General features: G+C 43.6%; 1 protein-coding gene across 1 annotated transcript in view; it reads left to right on the top strand.

Annotated features, from left to right (window-relative positions):
- The window catches only part of COL5A2 (collagen type V alpha 2 chain), a 333,570-nt gene that overhangs the window by 153,802 nt on the left and 159,477 nt on the right, over positions 1 to 20,291 (top strand). Inside the window, exons 4-6 of the mRNA XM_029605983.1 lie at positions 198 to 230; positions 3,332 to 3,364; positions 10,513 to 10,566. Of these exons, the coding sequence (XP_029461843.1) occupies positions 198 to 230; positions 3,332 to 3,364; positions 10,513 to 10,566 (120 nt within the window). The remainder of the gene's footprint in view (positions 1 to 197; positions 231 to 3,331; positions 3,365 to 10,512; positions 10,567 to 20,291) is intronic.

Genomic DNA, 20,291 nt, shown 5'->3' with positions numbered 1-20,291 from the left:
ACAGAATGGATGAAGGGCTCATTTGTCACTGAGCAAATGTGCAGTACATTGGCATATGACTTTATAGTTCTGAGATAATATATTGATGAGTTATAACATTAAGCGTGTGCAGTAAAACTGTGCAAACTTTTAGCTTGGTTAAAGGAATTAATTTCCACATTTTGCATTATATATATTTATGTTGATCTATATTGCAGGGGCATAAAGGAGATCCTGGATCAATCCCAGTTGTAAGTACTTTTCTTTTTAATTTTTCCCATAGATATTAAAGCAGAAATGCTAACATTGATAAACAATGCAACAATTCAGCATGGATTTTATTAAGGTAGCAACCTATATTCCTGCTAACATGGCTAAATATTTAATAAAATAGCAAGAAACATTCAGCGTGGTCTAGCCCAGTGGCTGCCACTGTGGGAAAATGTTGGTTTAATCCTTGGGCTCAGCTTCTGCTCTCCAGGCTGGCTGAGGCCGGGGAGGCTCCAGAGGCCATGCTCACTGCACCTGTCGAGGGAGGGAGTCTCAGCCATTGCTCAAGGTTGACATTTGTAGAACTCATTGACATGGACACATTGTGGAAGCCAATAATATAATTGGGTCTAAAAAAAAAAAGTTTAGTTTAATCAAAGATTGATCAGTCAGAAGGAATTCAATACATCTGTCAGAAATATGCCCCTGGGTTTGGGTCTCCCCTAAACCACAACTGCCTCCCGATACTAAGAGGGGGGGATAGAGGAAAGAGGAGAAGACTGGGAGATGGTCCGGCGACCTCAGTGAAAGGTGGGACAAACTATGGGGGCAAGTGTTGGCTCCTTGCCTGATATAAATGGCTGGGATATGAGACACTGGACCAGTCTCTACCTCTTATTCAACTGGGTTAGATGGACTATTGCTGTTACTCAGTGTAACAGTATTTATGCCTTTATTCATTACGATAACAGCTATTGTATTTTGTTAAAAGTAGTACAATGAACTCTCCCGCTTCAGAGATGTGGCATTGGAGTTGATATTTTAATAAAAAGATATACAAGAATACAAATAACATATCTATTTCTATGCCAAAGATTAATTTAATTAAATGTATTTATAATTCGCCTTTTCCAATGAACAATCAGTACAGTTGAGGAGCAACATCTAATAAAAAAAAATCATGTACAATAATGTGAATAAAAGAGATTAAGTACAGCAGAGAGTGTAAACTAAAAAAAATGTTAAAACAGAATAACAGCATCCATTAATTCAGAGCCTTAAAAAGAATAATATTGCTTACAATAATAACATAGGCTAGCATTTCAGTAAATAATTTGATTTTAAAGGATTACCAAAACATCGTGTAATTCTGATATAGTTTTAACTGTAATGGCAGATCATTCCTAAGTAGGAGCCAGTCTACTAAAAGTTCTTAATTAGGATTTTGTTTTCTTACTGCCTTGACTGATGGCACTACCAATCTGGAATCCACATGTGAATGTAAAACTCTAGTGGGCACAAAGGAGGGAGTTACGCATGCAAATGTAAAATGCTAGTATAGCAATTTTCAAAACCCATTTACCCACATAGAAGTGCATTTATCACGGGTAAAACCTATTGACGATTCAATGCATATATTGTAGCAGTTTTCAAAAGCCCACTTACATGGGTAAACTGCATTTCCACGTGTAACACCCAGTTTTAAGCATGTAAATCCTTTTGAAAATTAGTGTAATATTTTTTCTTTCAAATATTTTGGAGCATTTCCCACTAGTGCTTGAAAAATCTGAATGCATATTTTAAATGTTATCTAGAAGGAAATGGGTAATGTATGAAGCAAAATCAACATAGGGGTAACATGATCCCACTGCCTAACTCCTGTCCAGATCATAGCTGCCGCATTTTAGACAAGCCTACCAGTAACCTTTTGGGCAGCCGAGTATTTGGGGGAAAAGAAGATAAGAAAACCAAAGAAAACAGATTTTTGTGAACTAATTATGTCCTTAAACTAGCAAAACTTCCAATCAATAAACTTAATGCCTGTTAACTTTTTCAGTTTTACTATGTTTTTGTATTTAAATATTTTATTTTGCTAAATCATTATAATTAATTCATTATAATGTCTGAAGAAGAATATTATATATTTCTTCCAGCATTAGTTTAATACAAAATATCATAAATAATCTACCTTCATCTGGAAATAAGTCTAATCCACTCAGTTTTTTGGGGGGTCATTACAAGAAAAAAATTATAATTATAATTTCAACAAACAATATTATATGGTAGATTCAGAATATTAATAACGGTTACTAAACTAGCTTAGGGTCATTGTGGGCCATGATTTATTACCCTTTTTCCAGTAGGTTCAGAATATGAAAAAATCCTTAGTAAATCAGGCCTTTTATACATTAGAAATATCTTATCTTAGCATACAAGGAGGGCAATTTTCAAATACCCATATAAGAGTCAACAAAAACACACAAAACGTACACCAGTTTTCAAAGCGGACTTATGCGCATAAGTCCACTTTCATATTTAGCCCATCAAACCCACCCTCGCAAAAGTTATAACTGCTTTTTTTGGTACACACACACAGGTTTCCTGAAAAGTTCCGCACAGATCTGCCAAACCCCTCCCGTATTTCTCCGCTCTGTCCATATAAGCTTTTTTGTGTTCATGACACATGTATGTAAGTTTACCTGCGTATCGAACAGACAGTTTTACAAAAGGCCTGCTTTATAAATAGATCCCTTTGAAAATGACACCCCTAGGTCCTTTGCCTGAAATATATAAAAAGAAAGAAATTAAGGAATAGAAAAAGCAATATAAGTTCATTTTATATTCAATAGTTTTATCTTTATCTTAGTGTTATTAAAAGAGAGTCCTGAGATATTTTCTCTAATGAAAGATTATCTATTAGTTTAATTTATTTTTTTTTCATTTAAGAGCATTTTAAGTTAATCTCAGTCCCAGAATATACATTTCTTCAAGAAGAAGTGTTGAATGCTTAAAAACTGCTGATCTTTTTTCCAAATTATAAATAAACAAAAACAACCACGAAAAATTCACAAGGTAGTGACTAAACCAAGGTGGTACTCAGCAGCAGTCTACATACAACACAGCACATGAACAAAAAAAACGGAAAGGAAGCATTATTGCTCAGATCCTTTTGACTATTGTGGGACATGCATTCCTCTTGTGATATCCAGTTCTAAAGGATGGAAGCACTGATTGTAAACTTGTACTTTTAAATCATAGCTTTAGTTAGAATGTTGCATAATTTCAAAAATGGTACACAGGTACCAGTGACTTTGTTTCTATTCTAAAATATTTACCTTGTGCTGTTTCCTTCTTTTATTAGGTGACAGGTATCCGAGGGCGTCCAGGACCAGCAGTAAGTAATTTCTTGCAATGGATATCATTAAAACAGTGTTTTCATAAACTCTGTTTCATTTCCCAAAATGTTAGAAAAAGATAAAATGTCAAAGATCAAAACAAAATATTTACAGAGGTATAGAATTGTTACTCACTGCCAGAATACAGTATTGATTTAAATTATTCTTCTCTCACAAACAACCTTTAAATAATGGCATTTTAACTAGCTTTTAAACTATCATACTGTGTCTAGCATAGGCTCAGAGACTGTACAATCACAGTGTTAGCCTTTTTCTGAAACTTAATAATTATGTTGAATAGTCAGTAGGGATGTGAAACGTTTTTTGACGATTTTAAAAAAATCGTCAGATATTTTTTAAATCGTCAGAAATCGTTAGTCGCGATACAATACAAATTCCCCCGATTTATCGTGAAAAATTGTAAATCGGGGGAGGGCGGGAAAACCGGCACACCAAAACAACCCCTAAATCCACCCCGACCCTTTAAAACAAATTCTCCACCCTCCCAAACCCCCCAAAATGTTTTAAATTACCTGGTGGTCCGGGGGGGAGGGGGGGGTCCCGGCGCGATCTCCCACTCTCGGGCCATCGGCGCCATTTTGGCTGCCACTAATATAAATGGCGCCGATGGCCCGATAAAAAAAAACAAAAACCCACCCGACCCTTTAAAATGACCCCCTAAGCCTCCCCCATCCTCCCGACCCCCCCCCCCAAAAAAAACCTTTTAAAATTATCTGGTGGTCCAGCGGGGGCGCGGGGAGCGATCTCCTGCTCTCGGGCCATCAGCTGCCACTAATAAAAATGGCGCCGATGGCCCTTTGCCCTTACCATGTGACAGGGTATCCGTGCCATTGGCCGGCCCCTGTCACATGGTAGGAGCACTGGATGGCCGGCGCTGGATGCCCAGGGACTTTTGGCCAGCTTGGGGGGCCTCCTGACCCCCACAAGACTTGCCAAAAGTCCAGCAGGGGTCCGGGAGCGACCTCCTGCACTCGGGCCGTATTGCCAGTATTCAAAATAGCGCCCACGCTACCTTGGCACTCACTACGTCACAGGGGCCAGCGGGGGTCCGGGAACGACCTCCTGCACGCGAATCGTGTTGCCGTATTGCAAAATGGCGTGCGCCAACCCCGGATTTTATAAGATACGCGCGGCTACGCGCGTATCTTATAAAATCCAGCGTACTTTTGTTCGCGCCTGGTGCGCGAACAAAAGTACGCGATCACGCAAGTATTTAAAATCTACCCCATTGTGTCTCTTCTCTCCCTCTCTCTCGCGCACGCGCTCCTTGTCTCTCTCTCTCTCGCCGGCGCCATTTTGCAATACGGCAACACGATTCGCATGCAGGAGGTCGTTCCCGGACCCCCGCTGGACTTTTGGCAAGTCTTGTGGGGGTCAGGAGGCCCCCCCCAAGCTGGCCAAAAGTCCCTGGGGGTCCAGCGGGGGTCCGGGAGCGATCTCCTACGCTCATGACGTCGGGGGACAGGAACCAAAATGGCGCCGGCGCTACCTTTGCCCTGTCATATGTCATATGTCATATGTCATGTCATATGACAGGGCAAAGGTAGCGCCGGCGCCATTTCCTATCAACGCACCCGTGGCCCGAGAGTGGAAGATCACACCGGGACCCCCCCACTGGACCCCAGGTAATTTAAGACATTTTGGGGGGGTTCGGGAGGGTGGGGGATTTATTTTAAAGGGTCGGGGTGGGCTTTAGGGTTGTTTTAGTGTGCCGGTTTTCCCGCCCTCCCCCTTCCCCTCCCCCTTCCCCCGATTTACGATTTTTGACGATAAATCGGGGGAATTCCTATTAAATATCGCCTCTAATGATTTTTGACTATTTAAAATATATCGGACGATATTTTAAATCGTCAAAAAACGATTCACATCCCTAGTAGCTTATACTACCAGTGTTGCTGTGAAACAAGGCTGGATACCACTAGGAGTGCTAAGATTGTACTGGTGGCTCTGTGGGTTTTGGAGGATCCTGAGTGGGGCGGGAGGATTTGCATTGGCATAGGGAGTGAATAAAACAAGGAGGCTGCTGATTTGGAGGGGTGCCCAAAGGCTGGATGTTTTTGTCAGAATCAAATGTGAGGGTTGGGGCAGAGGGTATGGGGAGGCTTCTTAAAAGACAGGCGTGCAACTTGTTGAACATATCATCATAAGGGATTTGGAGGGGAAGGGAGGTTCGGACATAATCTCTGACAGTTTTAGTCATTTAGGGGTAGATTTTAAAACAAGTGCACGGCTGTCCAAGTGTGCACGGTTCCTGGCGCACACACATGGATGCGGCAATTTTATAACACTCGCATGTTGCTGCACACGTTATAAAATATAGTTCCCGCATGCACTTGTGCACCGGATTTTAATATCTACATGTGCATGTGCGGGAGGGTTGGGACTCGCACTCATGGGTGGGGTGGGGATTTTAAAAGCCTCTGGGGTAGATTTTATAAATGTACGCGCGGGCGTACTTTTGTTCGTGCACCAGGTGTGAGCAAAAGTACACTGGATTTTATAAGATACGCGCGTAGCCGCGCGTATCTTATAAAATCCGGGGTCGGCGCGCGCAAGGGGGTGCACATTTAGGGGGATAGGAAAATTCCCTCCCAGACTGCTCCTTAATTGGAGCTGACTAGGAGGGAACTGGGGAAGGCCTACTCATGTCGCCACACTCTGGGGTAGATTTTCAAAGGGGTACGCGCGTACGATACGTGCGTACCCCCCGAAAACCTACCCCAAACCCCCCCTGCGTGCGCCGAGCCTATTTTGCATAGGCTCGGTGGCACGCATAAGTCCCGGGACGTGCGTAAGTCCTGGGGCTTGCATGGAGGGGTGTGTCGGGGGCGTGTCGGGGCGTGCCGTGAGTGACGCGGCGTTTCGGGGGCGGGCCGCGAGTGATGCGGCGTTTCAGGGGCGGGCCGTGAGTGACGCGGCGTTTCGGGGGCGGGCCCGGGGGCGTGGCGCAGGCCCGGGGGCGTGGTTGAGGCCTCCGGACCAACCCCCGGGTCGGGTGATGGCGCGCCAGCAGCCCGCTGGCGCGCGCAGATTTACGCCTGCTTTCCGCATGCATAAATCTGCCAACAAAGGTAGGGGGGGTTTAGATAGGGCCGGGGGGGGGGGTGGGTTAGGTAGGGGAAGGGAGGGGAAGGTGAGGGGAGGCGGAAGGAAAGTTCCCTCTGAGGCCGCTCCGAAATCGGCGCGCCATCACCTGACCCGGGGGTTGGTCCGGAGGCCTCAACCACGCCCCCGGGCCTGCGCCACGCCCCCGGGCCCGCCCCTGAAACGCCGCGTCACTCGCGGCCCGCCCCTGAAACGCCGCGTCACTCACTGCACGCCCCGACATGCCCCCGACACACCCCTCCATGCAAGCCCCAGGACTTACGCACGTCCCGGGACTTATGCGCGCCACCGAGCCTATGCAAAATAGGCTCGGTGCACGCAGGGGGGGTTTGGGGTAGGTTTTCGGGGGGTACGCACGTATCGTACGCGCGTACCCCTTTGAAAATCTACCCCAGAGTGTGGCGACATGAGTAGGCCTTCCCCAGTTCCCTCCTAGTCAGCTCCAATTAAGGAGCAGTCTGGGAGGGAATTTTCCTATCCCCCTAACTACCCTTCCTACCTTTTCCCTTCCCCTCCCTGACCCCTAATCCCTACCTATCTATCCCCAATTTTTTTGTTTTTATACTTACTGCCCCTTTGGAGCAGAAGTAATTGTCATGCGCTGGTCGGCTGCTAGCGCACGCTTCCCCGGGACAGGACTTAATGATTGCTGTCCCAGTCAGCCCCCAGCCCGCCCCTTTTTGATCTGCCAGCACTTCTGCATACACAGGCAGATACTCGCATGGCTGGGCTGTTTTTAAAATGCGCTTAGCGTGTGCTCGGCCCAGCCACGCACGTATCTGCCAGATTTTATGCGCGCCAGCGTTTGAAAATTCAGTCATTAGTGTAGTTGGGTGGGAGGGGAGTGATTGGGCTAGTAGGCTGGTTAATTTTAAAAGGAACATGCATAGAGAGATGCTTAATTTTTTTATCATGTGCTCAAGTACAGTGCAGTCATTATGCACATATTTTAATAACATACTTGCACAAGTGGCCAGAGAGAGAGAGAGAGAGAGCAATATAACACCCTAGGTATCTCCCACTATAAGAGGGGCACTTTCAACTCAGGTCAGGTTTTGGGGGGGATGGTGTTACAAGGGTCTACAGATCCTTGCTCCCTAGGCATATTGGGGCGGATTTTAAAAGCCCTGCGTGCCTATTTTGCATAGGCCGCCAGCGTGCGTAAAGCCCCGAGACGCGCGTAAGTCCCGGGGCTTTCGAAAAGGGGCAGAAGGGGGCGTGTCCGGGGGCGTTGCGCTGGCCCGGGGGCGTGGTCGAGGCCTCCGGACCAGCCCCCGGGACCGGAGGACGGAGCGGGGCTGCCGGCCGACGCGCGCAAAGTTACGCCTGCTGAAGGTAGGGGGGGGGGGGTTTAGATAGGGCCGGGGGGGTGGGTTAGGGAGGGGAAGGTGGGAGGAGGGCGAAGGAAAGTTCCCTCCGAGGCCGCTCCGAAATCGGAGCGGCCTCGGAGGGAACAGGCAGCGCGCGCTGGGCTTGGCGCGTGCAGGTTGCACAAATGTGCACCCCCTTGCGCGCACCAACCCCGGATTTTATAAGATACGTGCGGCTACGCGCGTATCTTATAAAATCCAGCGTACTTCTGTTCGCGCCTGGTGCGCGAACAGAAGTACGCGATCGCGCAAGTATTTAAAATCTACCCCATTGTGTCTCTTCTCTCCCTGTCTCTCGCGCACGCGCTCCTTGTCTCTCTCTCTTGAGCTGGTTAAGGCTAAAGTTTTTTGGGTGCACATACCTGGATAACCTTTGGCCTCCTCTGAGAACAGAAACACTTACTTGGTTAAACTTTGTGCTCTCCAGCTAAATTTAAGCCATGACTCCAGAAATTCTCTATTTTATCTGGATAAGTTTTAACTTAATCCATATTTAGGATGGGACATATATAAACCTCTAGATTTGAATGGCTAAATCCCAAACATAGCTAGGCAAATTACCTTGAATATTGACCTCAATAAGATTAAACTATTGGTTGCAATAGAATGTTAGTTTTTTTCCAGACTGGATTATTGCAATTCCCTTTATAATGGTTTGCCTAACTCTACAATACATCCCTTTCAAATAATCCAGAACTCTGCTATTCGCCTACTGACAGGTACTCACGTTCGAAAACACGTTCCACCCATCCTCAAGTCATTACTCAGGTTTCCAGTTCACTACCACATTCAACATAAAACTGCAGTAATTATACATAACTTGCTTAAAATATCTCCTCTTCCTGGACTCAGTCCACATTACGGATGCACACACTATCTTGCTCTTCACATTCCTCCAGACAATATCTGTTCGACATCCCCTCTCCTAGATTTACATGCCTCTCTGAGACAAGAGAGATTTCCTCTTCTATTTGTGGGATATATTATGGAATGCTCTACCCCATAACATTCATCTTACCCAAGATAGCAAGGAATTTAAGCAACTCCTAAAAACACACCTGTTCAGCATAGCCTTTTATGATATCAAATAAGGCTTTGACATCCTCTCCATGTTTTTTACATTTTTCTTTCTTCTTTTCTTTCTTCCCCTCAATGGGTCTGAAGAGTAGTCCCTTCAGATGAAATTTGTAGGATGATATTTTTGTCATATTTGACTGCGTTGTTGTTTTTATGAAAACTCCATTGTTTTTTGTACCCCATCTCAGACTTTTCCTGGATGGGTAGGTAATAAATACTTTTAACTCCATAACCAATTAAATAAATAAAAACAAAAATAAGAAATTGATTTATAGCTCATAAAATACTCATAAATTCTACAGAAATGGTTAATACATATTTTTGTACCCATAGCCCCATTTGTTTATTACTGATTCAATTACGAGATCAGAGTGAGGAAGATGTTATACTGTGATCTATGAACATGGCTGCTAGGATTAAAATATCATTTAAGGTTGTCCTGAGAGATGGGGGTAGAAGTAGCTGCAATGGAACACAAAGCTTCAGGTGATTGTGACATCATCAAACAAGGGGCGGGCACTGTCTGATAGTATCAGCCCCAAAGCAACCGTTTCTAGCATCCAGTGTATTTTTACTGTTCTGAAATTGAACAAGTAAATACAGGGATTTTAAATCAGTAAATGAAAACAAATATTTCCTCTAAATCACAGAAGGTTGATGTGGGCAGCCTGAAGGGGACCTCTTGCAAAATTATTTATTTATTTATTTTTTGCTGGAGATCTGCCAGGGCAGAAATAAGGAGCAGTGGTCTAGTGATTAGAGCAGTTGGCTAAGAACCAGCGAAGCCAGGGCTCAGACCCTACTTCTCCTGCTGACACAGCTTGTGTCCTTGCAAAAGTCATTCTATCTTCAATTGCCTTAGGTACCAAATTGTATGTTTCAGGTATAGTAGGTAGTTCCCATCAGCAGAAGGCTTACTGTCTAACTTGCCTTGAGCATAGGTTGGGAAAGGTGAGTAATAAATCCAAATAGCATTGTAGTACTTTAGTTCACAAGCAATTATGTCTTTCCCCAGTAGTTTTTTTTTTGTGTTTTTTTTACCAGGGTACGTTGTTGAAAATAACTCAGTCTGGAATATACATTTTTCTTCTTTTTGTTTTTTAAACATTTCTTATACTAAAAAGACGTGGGATAATTGATGGAAGTAATCAGAAGGAAACAGTAGTGTTACTCCTTGGTCATTAGCCTTTTTTGAACTTTACCTGGCTTGAATTAAGGTGCTGGACTATCTTGGACAAGCCCTGGGTAGGTAATCAATAGAGTGGATTGTTGCCACTTTGTAACTCTATGTATTTTTCAAATGGCAAGCAATATTTTTCTGTTTAAGCTTTCATTAAACCTTATTTGTTCAGGGATCTAGTTTCTTACATTATTGTAATCTATGGCTGGGCTTTTCCATCAAAGAGAAGTGATTTTATCAGAATACAGTTACACCTAAATTAATGTCAAACAAAAATGTTTAACTTTGCCTGGACACGATATGCTTTTAATAGATATCTAAAATAAATAGTTTTACTGCTCTAGAAAAGTGTATTTTTTTTATTCAACACGTTATGTTTCTTTCTTAATTTTAGGGACCTCCAGGCTCACAAGGACCACGAGGTGAACGAGGACCAAAAGGAAAATTTGTGAGTTTATGCTGACTAACATTAATTTATACGTTAGTATGGTGAAACTATTTGTTTATTTGTATGTTGCATTTACATCAGTCGACATTATCTGTTTCATGAGCTGTCAGCTACTGCACAGGTACTTGAATCCTCAAAGTCAGGGTTTACAGTAGGGGCTGATTCTGCTCCATGTTCCAGTCCTGAAGCATAGTCCAGCATTTCACAGTCCTTTGCTCTCTCACTTTCATCTTTGGCTCAGGGAGAGCAGGCTCCTTTAAAATTTGCTCTAAGAACTGAGCCTATAGATTTAGTCAGAATGCATTACTGTATATCTGACCAGAGATGCTGAAACCTCACTTTTCTCCTCATTTTTTTCACCTCATTTCAACTTAAGTAACAGGTTGAATGATTCCCCTAGGTATGTGGCAAATACAGTGGTATATCTACTAACTTGCAATGTGCATTAACGTGTGTATTATTAGTGAATAGGCCTCCTTGCTAATAATGGAAGCTGCAGTAAATATCATGTATTAACCAGCTTTATCCACTTGATGCAGTTCTCACCTTCAACAGGAATAGCAGAGTTCCTTAATTTTTTACCCACCCTGATATGGCCATATGGGAAAATCACTTTTTTAGGATGCTAAGCTGTGCACAGAGATTGGCTGTGGTGCTTACATTGGCACTTAATAATCTATACAGAAAGAAGGTAGAGCCAACTGGAAACCTCACAGGTACTCAGGGATATCCCTGGAAGAGGCTGCAGTGGTCTTAGAGTTTCCCGGGGTATTAAGACTTGAGAAAGGGAGACCATAAGTTATCCTGAATTATTTTAGAAATGATATTTCTGTGCTTGGAATGCAAGCTAGATTAAGCTGAAACCCATTATGCATCTTATTTGGAGATCAGCTGTGGTTTCTCTTGCTTCAGGGCTTTTTTCATCCAGAGAAATCTGAAGTTGGAAAAAGCAAGTGCAGTTTATCATGAGAACCACACTCTGGGTGGTTACTCTGGAAGGAAAGGAACCTTCAGAATGTGCATCCAAACATGTTTTCAATGATTGAAAACACCGCACTTTGCAGCTTATTTGCTTGTTTAAATGAGATTGGCAGAATATTCCCATAAATGAACCCTACAATCCATTAATATATGAAGCTATAATCTATGATTTTCAAAACATCATTTGTTTAAAAAAAATGAGGTATAATTTTGAGCTGGAAGTCCAAAGTCCTGGCAGTTTTCTCCTGTTCCTTGGATTTCCATTTTAGTTGGAATTGACCTTTACTGGGCTATGATACTATGAACATTAATTTGCAAGTATCTGAGGTGTTTACTCCATTTCATAAACCTTCTGCACTCCCATCTAGCAAAATGATCACAGTGACCGTACCTGATCAGGGACCACAGCCTGGTTCCTTCAGGAACATGGTGCATGTGCACCCTGCATCTGGCCACTAGGTGTTGCTGTTGAGTAGTGACACAAATTCTCTCTTCTTAGGGTCAGTGACTGCTGCATCTGCAGTATCCCCAGCTCCGGCCAGCCTAATTAGCAGAAGCTAGCGTGAATTAGACCTCAGTGTTTTCAATTAGTGCAAGGATGATATTGTTGGAGCTAAATTTCTAAAGTGACATTCACAGCTCAATTCCCACAGGATTTGTCAATAGGCACACTAGGCCTGTGTCTAGGATGGCAAACGTCTAGGGGGGAGAGGGGAGCAGCAAGCTGGATAAAACTTTGAATCTCACTCAGCAGAGCACAGCATTTTGTTTCCTGACCCAGCCCCGCTCCTCCAGGCAACATGTAGGGAACAGAAGAGGAAGAGGTGTGAGCCCGCAGGCCTCCCCAACTGCTCCTCTTCATGCTTTCTTTCTAAACAGGAAACATTCAGTAGTAGTTCAGCAGGCATAGGGTTGGGATCATATGCTTGCAGTATTTCCATGCTGCCAGCCAACCTATTGTGACTCAGTGGGGAAAATGGAGGAGCAAGGCCCATGTCGGTAGGGTGGGCTCTACTGGGCTATGCTCATTTCTCTTCTTCCTTTTTGAAAATTGAAGAAGGATGGAGAGCAGCAAAAAGAAAAAAAAAACCCATATTGCATGAGGTCTGTGTCCCTTAGAGCATGACTGCTAGGTCAGAATAGAGCTGATGAATGGTTCTGTAAAAGAACACCTAGCCAAGCTCCAAGTAAATGCAAACAGGAATTCTGTATGAGGAAGCACAAGGAGCTGGAGTTTTGGAAAACTAGGTCAAATTTGGCCTCTATAAATGTAAAACAGTTTTAAACATGTAAATGTTTTGGAAAATCAGGTCTTCATTATATTTGATTTTACATTTTGATTTTTATGAATTAAAGTTTAATATTTGAGGCACTCTCCAGCTAGTAGATGTCTGCTTCTACATGCCAGGTTGAGGGTATGTAGAATGGATACATAAAGAATGGCACCTTGTGTTATATCTAGGACAGTGATGGTGAACTCCAGTCCTCGAGTGGCATAAACAGGCCAGGTTTTTAGGATATCTACAATGAATAGGCATGAGAAAGATTTGCATACACTGCCTCCATTGTATCTCGTGCATATTCATCATGCATATCCTGAAAACCTGGTCTTTTTTAGAGATGTGCTTCGTTTAAAGATATCGGTTCGAGCTTCGGATCGGGCGCTCCGTGGAAAATTTCGTTTTCCCACGGTGGTTTTTTTTTTTTGGCAATTTTTGATGAAGTGCATTAGTGCGCACTAATGGGCCTTACTGTGCACTAGCAACCAGTTAGTTCGCACTATCTCAGCATTAGTGCGCAGTACACCGAACGAGATAGTGTGCACTAGCTAGATGTTAATGTGCATTAAGGCCCGTTAGTGTGCACTAACAGGTTAATTAGTAGGGATGTGAATCGTTTTTTGACGATTTAAAACAATCGTCAGATATATTTTAAATTGTCAAATCGTTAGAGCCGCGATACAATAGCAATTCCCCCGATTTATTGTCAAAAAATCGTAAATCGGGGGAGGGCGGGAAAACCGGCACACCAAAACAACCCTAAAACCCACCCCGACCCTTTAAAACAAATCCCCCACCCTCCTGAACCCCCCCAAAATGTTTTAAATTACCTGGGGTCCAGTGGGGGGGGGGGTCCCGGCGCGATCTCCTGCTCTCGGGCCACGGCTGCGTTAATAGAAATGGCGCCGGTGGCCCTTTGCCCTTACCATATGACAGGGCAAAGGTAGCGCCGGAGCCATTTTGGTTCCTGTCACCCGACGTCACGAGTGCAGGAGATCGCTCCCGGACCCCCGCTGGACCCCCAGGGACTTTTGGCCAGCTTGGGGGGGCCTCCTGACCCCCACAAGACTTGCCAAAAGTCCAGCAGGGGTCCAGGAGCGACCTCCTGCACTCGGGCCGTATTGCCAATATTCAAAATGGCGCCGGCGCTACTTTTGCCCTCACTATGTCATACGGATCTGAAACTAATTTCAAAGTGAAATAGATTTTAACCTCCACTCAGACAGGGCACATAAAATATGAGAGAATCTGACACCTGTGTGCCAAGTGCCGGTGTCTCGGGAAGGGTTCAGAGGGAAGGTGAGTTAAGCGGATGGTGTAGTGGACCCAGGCAAAATATCCTTAGCTGTTTAGGGATCTTGGGTTCCAAAAGAATCTCCTATATGACCCCCTCTGACTGGTGTCTCCTATTGATTCAACATTCACAATTATCAGGAAAAAAAAAACAGAACTCACTCTGAGGATATATTTCAAACATACACAACTTTTATTTCCTGAAATTACTAGTAGAATATGTGATAGAATAAGAAAAATCACTGATTAAATCAAGGCTCATAGATTTGTTCAGCTAGGTTGAGATAGTTGCAGTTTACACAGGAAAGATTAGGTGACTACAGGATTCAACAATTATATACACTTCTTCCCCATAGTTAGGAGAATCATGTAAAACTCCTTCTTTCCTACCCCTAAATCCAACAGTTTGAAGTACTATTAGCCAATACAATTATCACTTCTCAACCACTACTACTCTCCTTTCTATCTAAATGACCTTGAACATCACAACTCTGCCACTTAGTTTACATCATCAGTCATTTCCAGGACTTAGTACTTACCACACAGTCTTCTCCTCCTCGGATCAGAAGATTCTGTTCACTACAGAATCTTTTTCCCAGCTACCAGCCATGCTGTAGTCAGGAACTTCCTCGGATAAATAATAGCTCTCGCCCTTCTGAGGTTCTCCACTCCAAACTCTTCCCACAATATAGGCTTCTTGTACAGCTCCATCCCACCTCCACAACTCAGGTCGAGCTCACTGGTTCCTTGAAGAGAAATACCTTACACCTTCAGCCTTTCCCCCTTGAAGGAGAAGGTCCCTGCAAGGGAAACCACCTTGGGCTGAAATTGAGATAATGTTACCCAGATAATTTTAGATCAGTTCCTTTTCTGACCTAACTTTCCAGGCTAACCTTAGTTGGGGAGTGCTGAATATCAGCTTTCATTGTTTAAAATGTAATCACGCCCTGGGGATACTTTCATCACTGCCTTTTTTTTAATCTGCTAAATTTTGTGTGAGTAACTTATCTGGGTAACTTTATCCGGGTATATTCAGTGGAACTCTTATCCGGGTGTGTTCCACTGGGGAGCAACTTTCCCCAGTTAACTTTCTTGCTCACTGGCTTGCTAAATATGGACTGTTTTATATGTTTTCTTCTCTTCAGATACCCTCTTGGTTATCTGCACTGCTCACATTCCACTCAAACTCTTAAGATGAGCAATAATTATAGTACCTTAATTAAGGACATTAGGTGCCAGTTGGCTAATTACTTTTGGATTTATTGTGATTGTGGGTGTATTGATGACACAGGGCATTATCTTTATATCTGCAGAAGTGAATAACTGCTGCAAGGTCGGATGCTTCGAGTCACTTTACCAATCTGGAACAGAAACTTAGGAAATAAGTAGTTACTGCCTCTGTTTTTAGTGATATACACAGTAAATGCTGAAGGATTGTATCCACTTGTGTCACATATTCCTCAAGCAAGACCATGTTGTTGTTGTTCCATCATCTGTACCTGGATAATAAGTAGTTTTGGACCTAATCCCACCTGCCAGTATCTTGTTATTGAGTATTCTCCTCTTAGGAAAACCTCAGTTGTCTTTTCTGAGATTGTTAGCTCATAGTTTAATCTCTTACTAAGAAATGGAATGATACCATATAGCAGGGGTGCTCAAACCTTGGAGCCCTCCCAGCTAGTCAGGTTTTCAGGATCTCTCTAATGAATATGCATGCAATTTATTTGCATGAACTACGTTCTATGAATGCAAATATTTCTCATGCATTTTCATTAGAAATCTCCTGAAAACCCAACTGCCTGGCAAGGGAGGGGGGACAGAGGATCATTTTGAGCAGCCCTGCTGTACAGAAATCCACTGATGAATAAGATTCTCAGATTCTTCCCTTCCTTTGCTGGTTACTTCTAAGCAAAACTATTAATATTGGATAGAAGAAGTATACTGCAGGAATAAGCTTCCTAGGACCCAATTATTACCAATGTAATGTCTTCTTTCACAAATGTTGAGTAATTCTGTCCAGAGATATTTTTTGGAATACTTGTACAGTACATATGTATCTATTCTAACCAACCACTGGATGGCAGTAGCACTTCATGCAAATACAGAATATAAGACACTTATCTGATGATGAAAAAAAACATCATGCCCCTCAGAGAAGGCTCGGCACAGATAAGACGGTAACTTTTAAACAGCTGTGTTGGCACACATGTATGCGAGTATGTTGGCTCGCTCTACAGGATGTAGCCATTTTGTAACATACATACGTATATGCTCGCATGATATACAATAGGCGGAATGCGCATACACGTGTGCATAATTTTATATGCATGTGCGTATGTGCCTACAAATGCTGCCTCTACCGTGTAAGTGGGGGAATTTTATAAGGGGCACATGCCGACGCCATTACTAGTTTTCCCAGTTCACCCATTTAAGGGATGGGACTTCCAACCCCTGTAGGTTATTAGTCTCCCTGTTAGCCCCAACCCTTAAAACCCCGCTGACTAGCCTAGTTCTTTTTCATTTTATTACTTACATGCCATCCATAGCAGTAATAAAGTTATGCAGCAGAGGACCCTGGCACGCGCTTGTGCGCAAAAATACTTCCGTGCACATTTCATGTGAAAATCCCGGGATGCCCATGTCCCGCTCTTGCCCTTCCCAGACCATGCCTATCCATCATCACCCCTTTTTTTGGCTTTCACATTTGTGCACATATCGGGAGATATGCACGCACACGGGCCCCTTTTAAAACCCATGTGGCGTGCGCCGGCCAGACATACTTGTGTATCTCCCGGCTTTGGCAAACGCTGGGCTTTTAAAACTCACCTATAAGTGATTAAAAGTGTCTGATACAAATGGTTATGCTTGGGATTGTGAAGATATTTGAACTCATCAGTAATGCTTTCTTGTTCCGCTCCCCCACTCCCCCCGTTTAAATTCATGCTGATGTTGTGGGAGGATTTTAAGGGGAAAAGGAAAGTTTGATGAGATGGTACAGAAAATGTTTATCTTAAATGATATTGCATATCGCTGTGCCTTAAAAATATAAAACTACAAACTTGAGTATTTGACTATAACTGTGCGGAGTTTTAGAAGAAGAGACGAAGAAATTGTTAGCTTTGGTGCATCTTTTTTTAAGCTGACAATTCTCAAGCGTCTTGCTCTGACAGTATAGTCCATTCTTCAAGCAGCAGAAGAACTGGCCATGTAGTACATTGAAGAAAATAGTGTGGCTGCCATGTTAGACCACTTGCATATGCAGAATTAAAGGTCAAGAGATAATATTTGAACATATGGGGGAAGAGCCAGCTGTAGTGGTACATGTCAGTACCAACAGCATAGAACAGTATAGGAAGGATGCTCTGGAAGCCAAGTTTAGGATTTTAGGTAGGATGGCAAAATCCAGAATCTCCCAGGATTCAATGCTCAGAAATGCACGCCATGCAGCATGCCAAAGGCAAGCAGCGTCTCAATGCATGGATGAGGCAATGGACAGGGATGAGGGCTTTAGATTTGTTATGGACTGAGGAATATTTTGAGCAAGGGAGAGCCTATTCGATGGGCGGAGCCCTACCTTAACTAGGTTGGAACTCAGCTGATGGTGCTAACATTTATAAAGCAGACAGCAGTTTTTGAACTAAAGAGTGCCTGGCTAGGAAAAAGGCAATCTTCTAAGGATTAAGGATCTGCATTCATGGTACTTAAGTGGGTAAAACATGGTGAATGAATCATTTTTGGTTCGTTCCAAATGGAATGAATAAAAAACATATTCATTCTGAAAAATCAAAAAATTATTCAGATTTTACAATTTGATAATAGTGTGTGCTAGCAAATAGCACACCCTATTTACCAATATATCCATACTTCCACCATCCCCAAGCCTCCCTGCAATCTATCCTGGCTCATACCATCAGGGTTTTCAAGAGAAAACCCTGCCACTCCTACCCTGCTGGCTCTGATTTAAAAATGGTGACCGTCTCAGGGCTGACCTGTATCAAGTTGTTTTTCAGCCATAAAGCAATACAGCCTTAAAACATTATGACTGCAAAATATGTTTTAGGGCTGTAACATTTTACAGCTACAAAGCAAATTGGTGCTGGCTGGCCCTGAGACTGGCACCATTGTTAAATCGGAGCCAGTGAGGCAGGAGTGATAAGGGCTTCCTTCTGCCCCTTTTTACATTGGATACCCCCGGATGGGGTAAATGGGTTGGGGTTAGGAGCTGTGGGAGAGTGGGGGGGACATAATTTTTGTTTTTATTTTGGGGTTTTATTTAAATTACATATATATTTTGGTTCGGCAAATGAACTGAACCAAAAGAAAGATGAAAGGAAATGAGTTCTGATACTCTTGCCTATAGGTGAATCCCAGATGTCCATAAAATAAGATTGAAGAGTTAGAATTTATATCACCTGGTGAAAGGAGGATAACCAATGGAACACTGTGATATGAGGGTACAAATTATGCTAGGGAGATCAGACTGATGGAGGGGTGGTGCTATATGTCAAGGATGGCACAGCATAATGATAAAAATCTTGCAGGAAACAAAATGCAATGTGGAATCTTGATGGACAGAAATTCCTTGTTATGTGGACGAGCATAGCAGTGGGTCAGCATGGCCAGGATGAAGAGTCAGACTGTAAAATGCTAACAGAAATTAGGAAAGACATCAACAATATAACAAATGTGAGATTTCAGTTAGTCCAGTATTGATTGGGTAAATGTATTGTCAGGACCTGCTAGGGAGGTTAAGTTTTTGAATGCCATAAATGGCAGCATCATAGAGCAGCTGGTCCTGGCAAGAGGGAATGTATTTTAAATGCAGGACTCAGTGCATGGAGTAATGGTGGTTGGACCACTTAGCTATAGTGATCATAATGCAATAAAATTTACATAATCACTAGAGGGAGGACATGAAGTAAAACTACTGTAATAACATTTGACTTTAGAAAGGGAAAGTACACTACCATAAGGAAATTAGAAGAAAAACTAAAAGGAACCATTGCAAAAGTATTATTTATTTATTTCAGTTTATTATATAGGGATGTGCATTCATTTTGAACGAATGCGCAATCCGCAACTAATAGGTCCCTATTCGTTGCATTCGTGGGTCCGCGAAATTCATGGCAAACCCCCACGAATGCAACATATCATTAGTTTTATTCTTTTGGTTCACGCCATTTGAAATAGAAGGCCATGTGAGAGTAGGGGTGGATTGGCCTATCGGGGGATCAGGCTTTCCCCAGTGGGCTGGACTAGCGGATCACGTGGCCGCCTCTGCTCTGGGCCGTTGAGGGCACCGGGCCGAAGAAATGAAGAGACCAGGCTGACGGGGCTGGAGAAATAAAGATGGCCACTGCCAGCCGCCGCCGCTGGAGAAACGAACATGGCTGCTTCCAGCCGCCGCCGGAGAAATGAAGACCGGCGCAGTCAGCCACCGAAGGAGAGCAGGCCGGCGGGGCCGAAGAAAACAAGATCGGCGCAGCCAGCTGCCGCACGAGTAGGCCGAAGAAAAAAAGATGGCCGCTGCCAGCCGCCACCGCCAAAGAAATGAAGACTGGCGCAGCCAGCCGCCGACAGAGATGAGCTGTTCAGCTGGGGGCCTTTGTGTGTGTATATGTATTTGAGATTGGAAGGGTGCTTCTGTGTATGTGAGAAAGGAATGGTGCTTCTGTGTGTGAGACAGGGAGGGTGCTTCTGTATGTGTGTGGTGTATATGTGAATCAGGGAAGGTGCATGTGTGTGTGCATGAGAGAGAGATGGAGCATGTTTTTGGCTGGCTTGTGGCTGTGAGAGAGGGCATGGGTGTGATTGAGCCTGTTTGTAAGTGAGATAGAACATGTGTGTGATTGAGAGCTTGTGTGTAAGTGAAATAGAGAGAGCGTGTGTGTGATTGAAAGCCTGTATGTAAGTGAGAGCGAGAGCATTGTGTGATTGAGAGAGACTGGCCAGAGAGGTGACGTGTATATGTGTGAGAGAGACTGATCAGGGAGATGACTGGTGTGTGTGTGAGAGAGAGAGACTGGTTGGGGAAATGATTGGTGTATGCGAGAGACAGAAACTGGTCCTGAGGGTGTGACTGGTGTGTATGTGAGAGACAGAAGAGACTGGTTGTGGTCCGTAAGGAAGAGGACAGCTTCAGCATTTACTGCTACTTCTGGTGTGGCCTGC

Source organism: Rhinatrema bivittatum, chromosome 6 (genome assembly GCF_901001135.1).
Source record: "Rhinatrema bivittatum chromosome 6, aRhiBiv1.1, whole genome shotgun sequence".
In the NCBI taxonomy this organism is placed as follows: Eukaryota; Metazoa; Chordata; class Amphibia; order Gymnophiona; family Rhinatrematidae; genus Rhinatrema; species Rhinatrema bivittatum.
The sequence above is the reverse complement of the archived record's forward strand: the minus strand, read 5'-3'. Positions and strand labels throughout refer to the sequence as shown.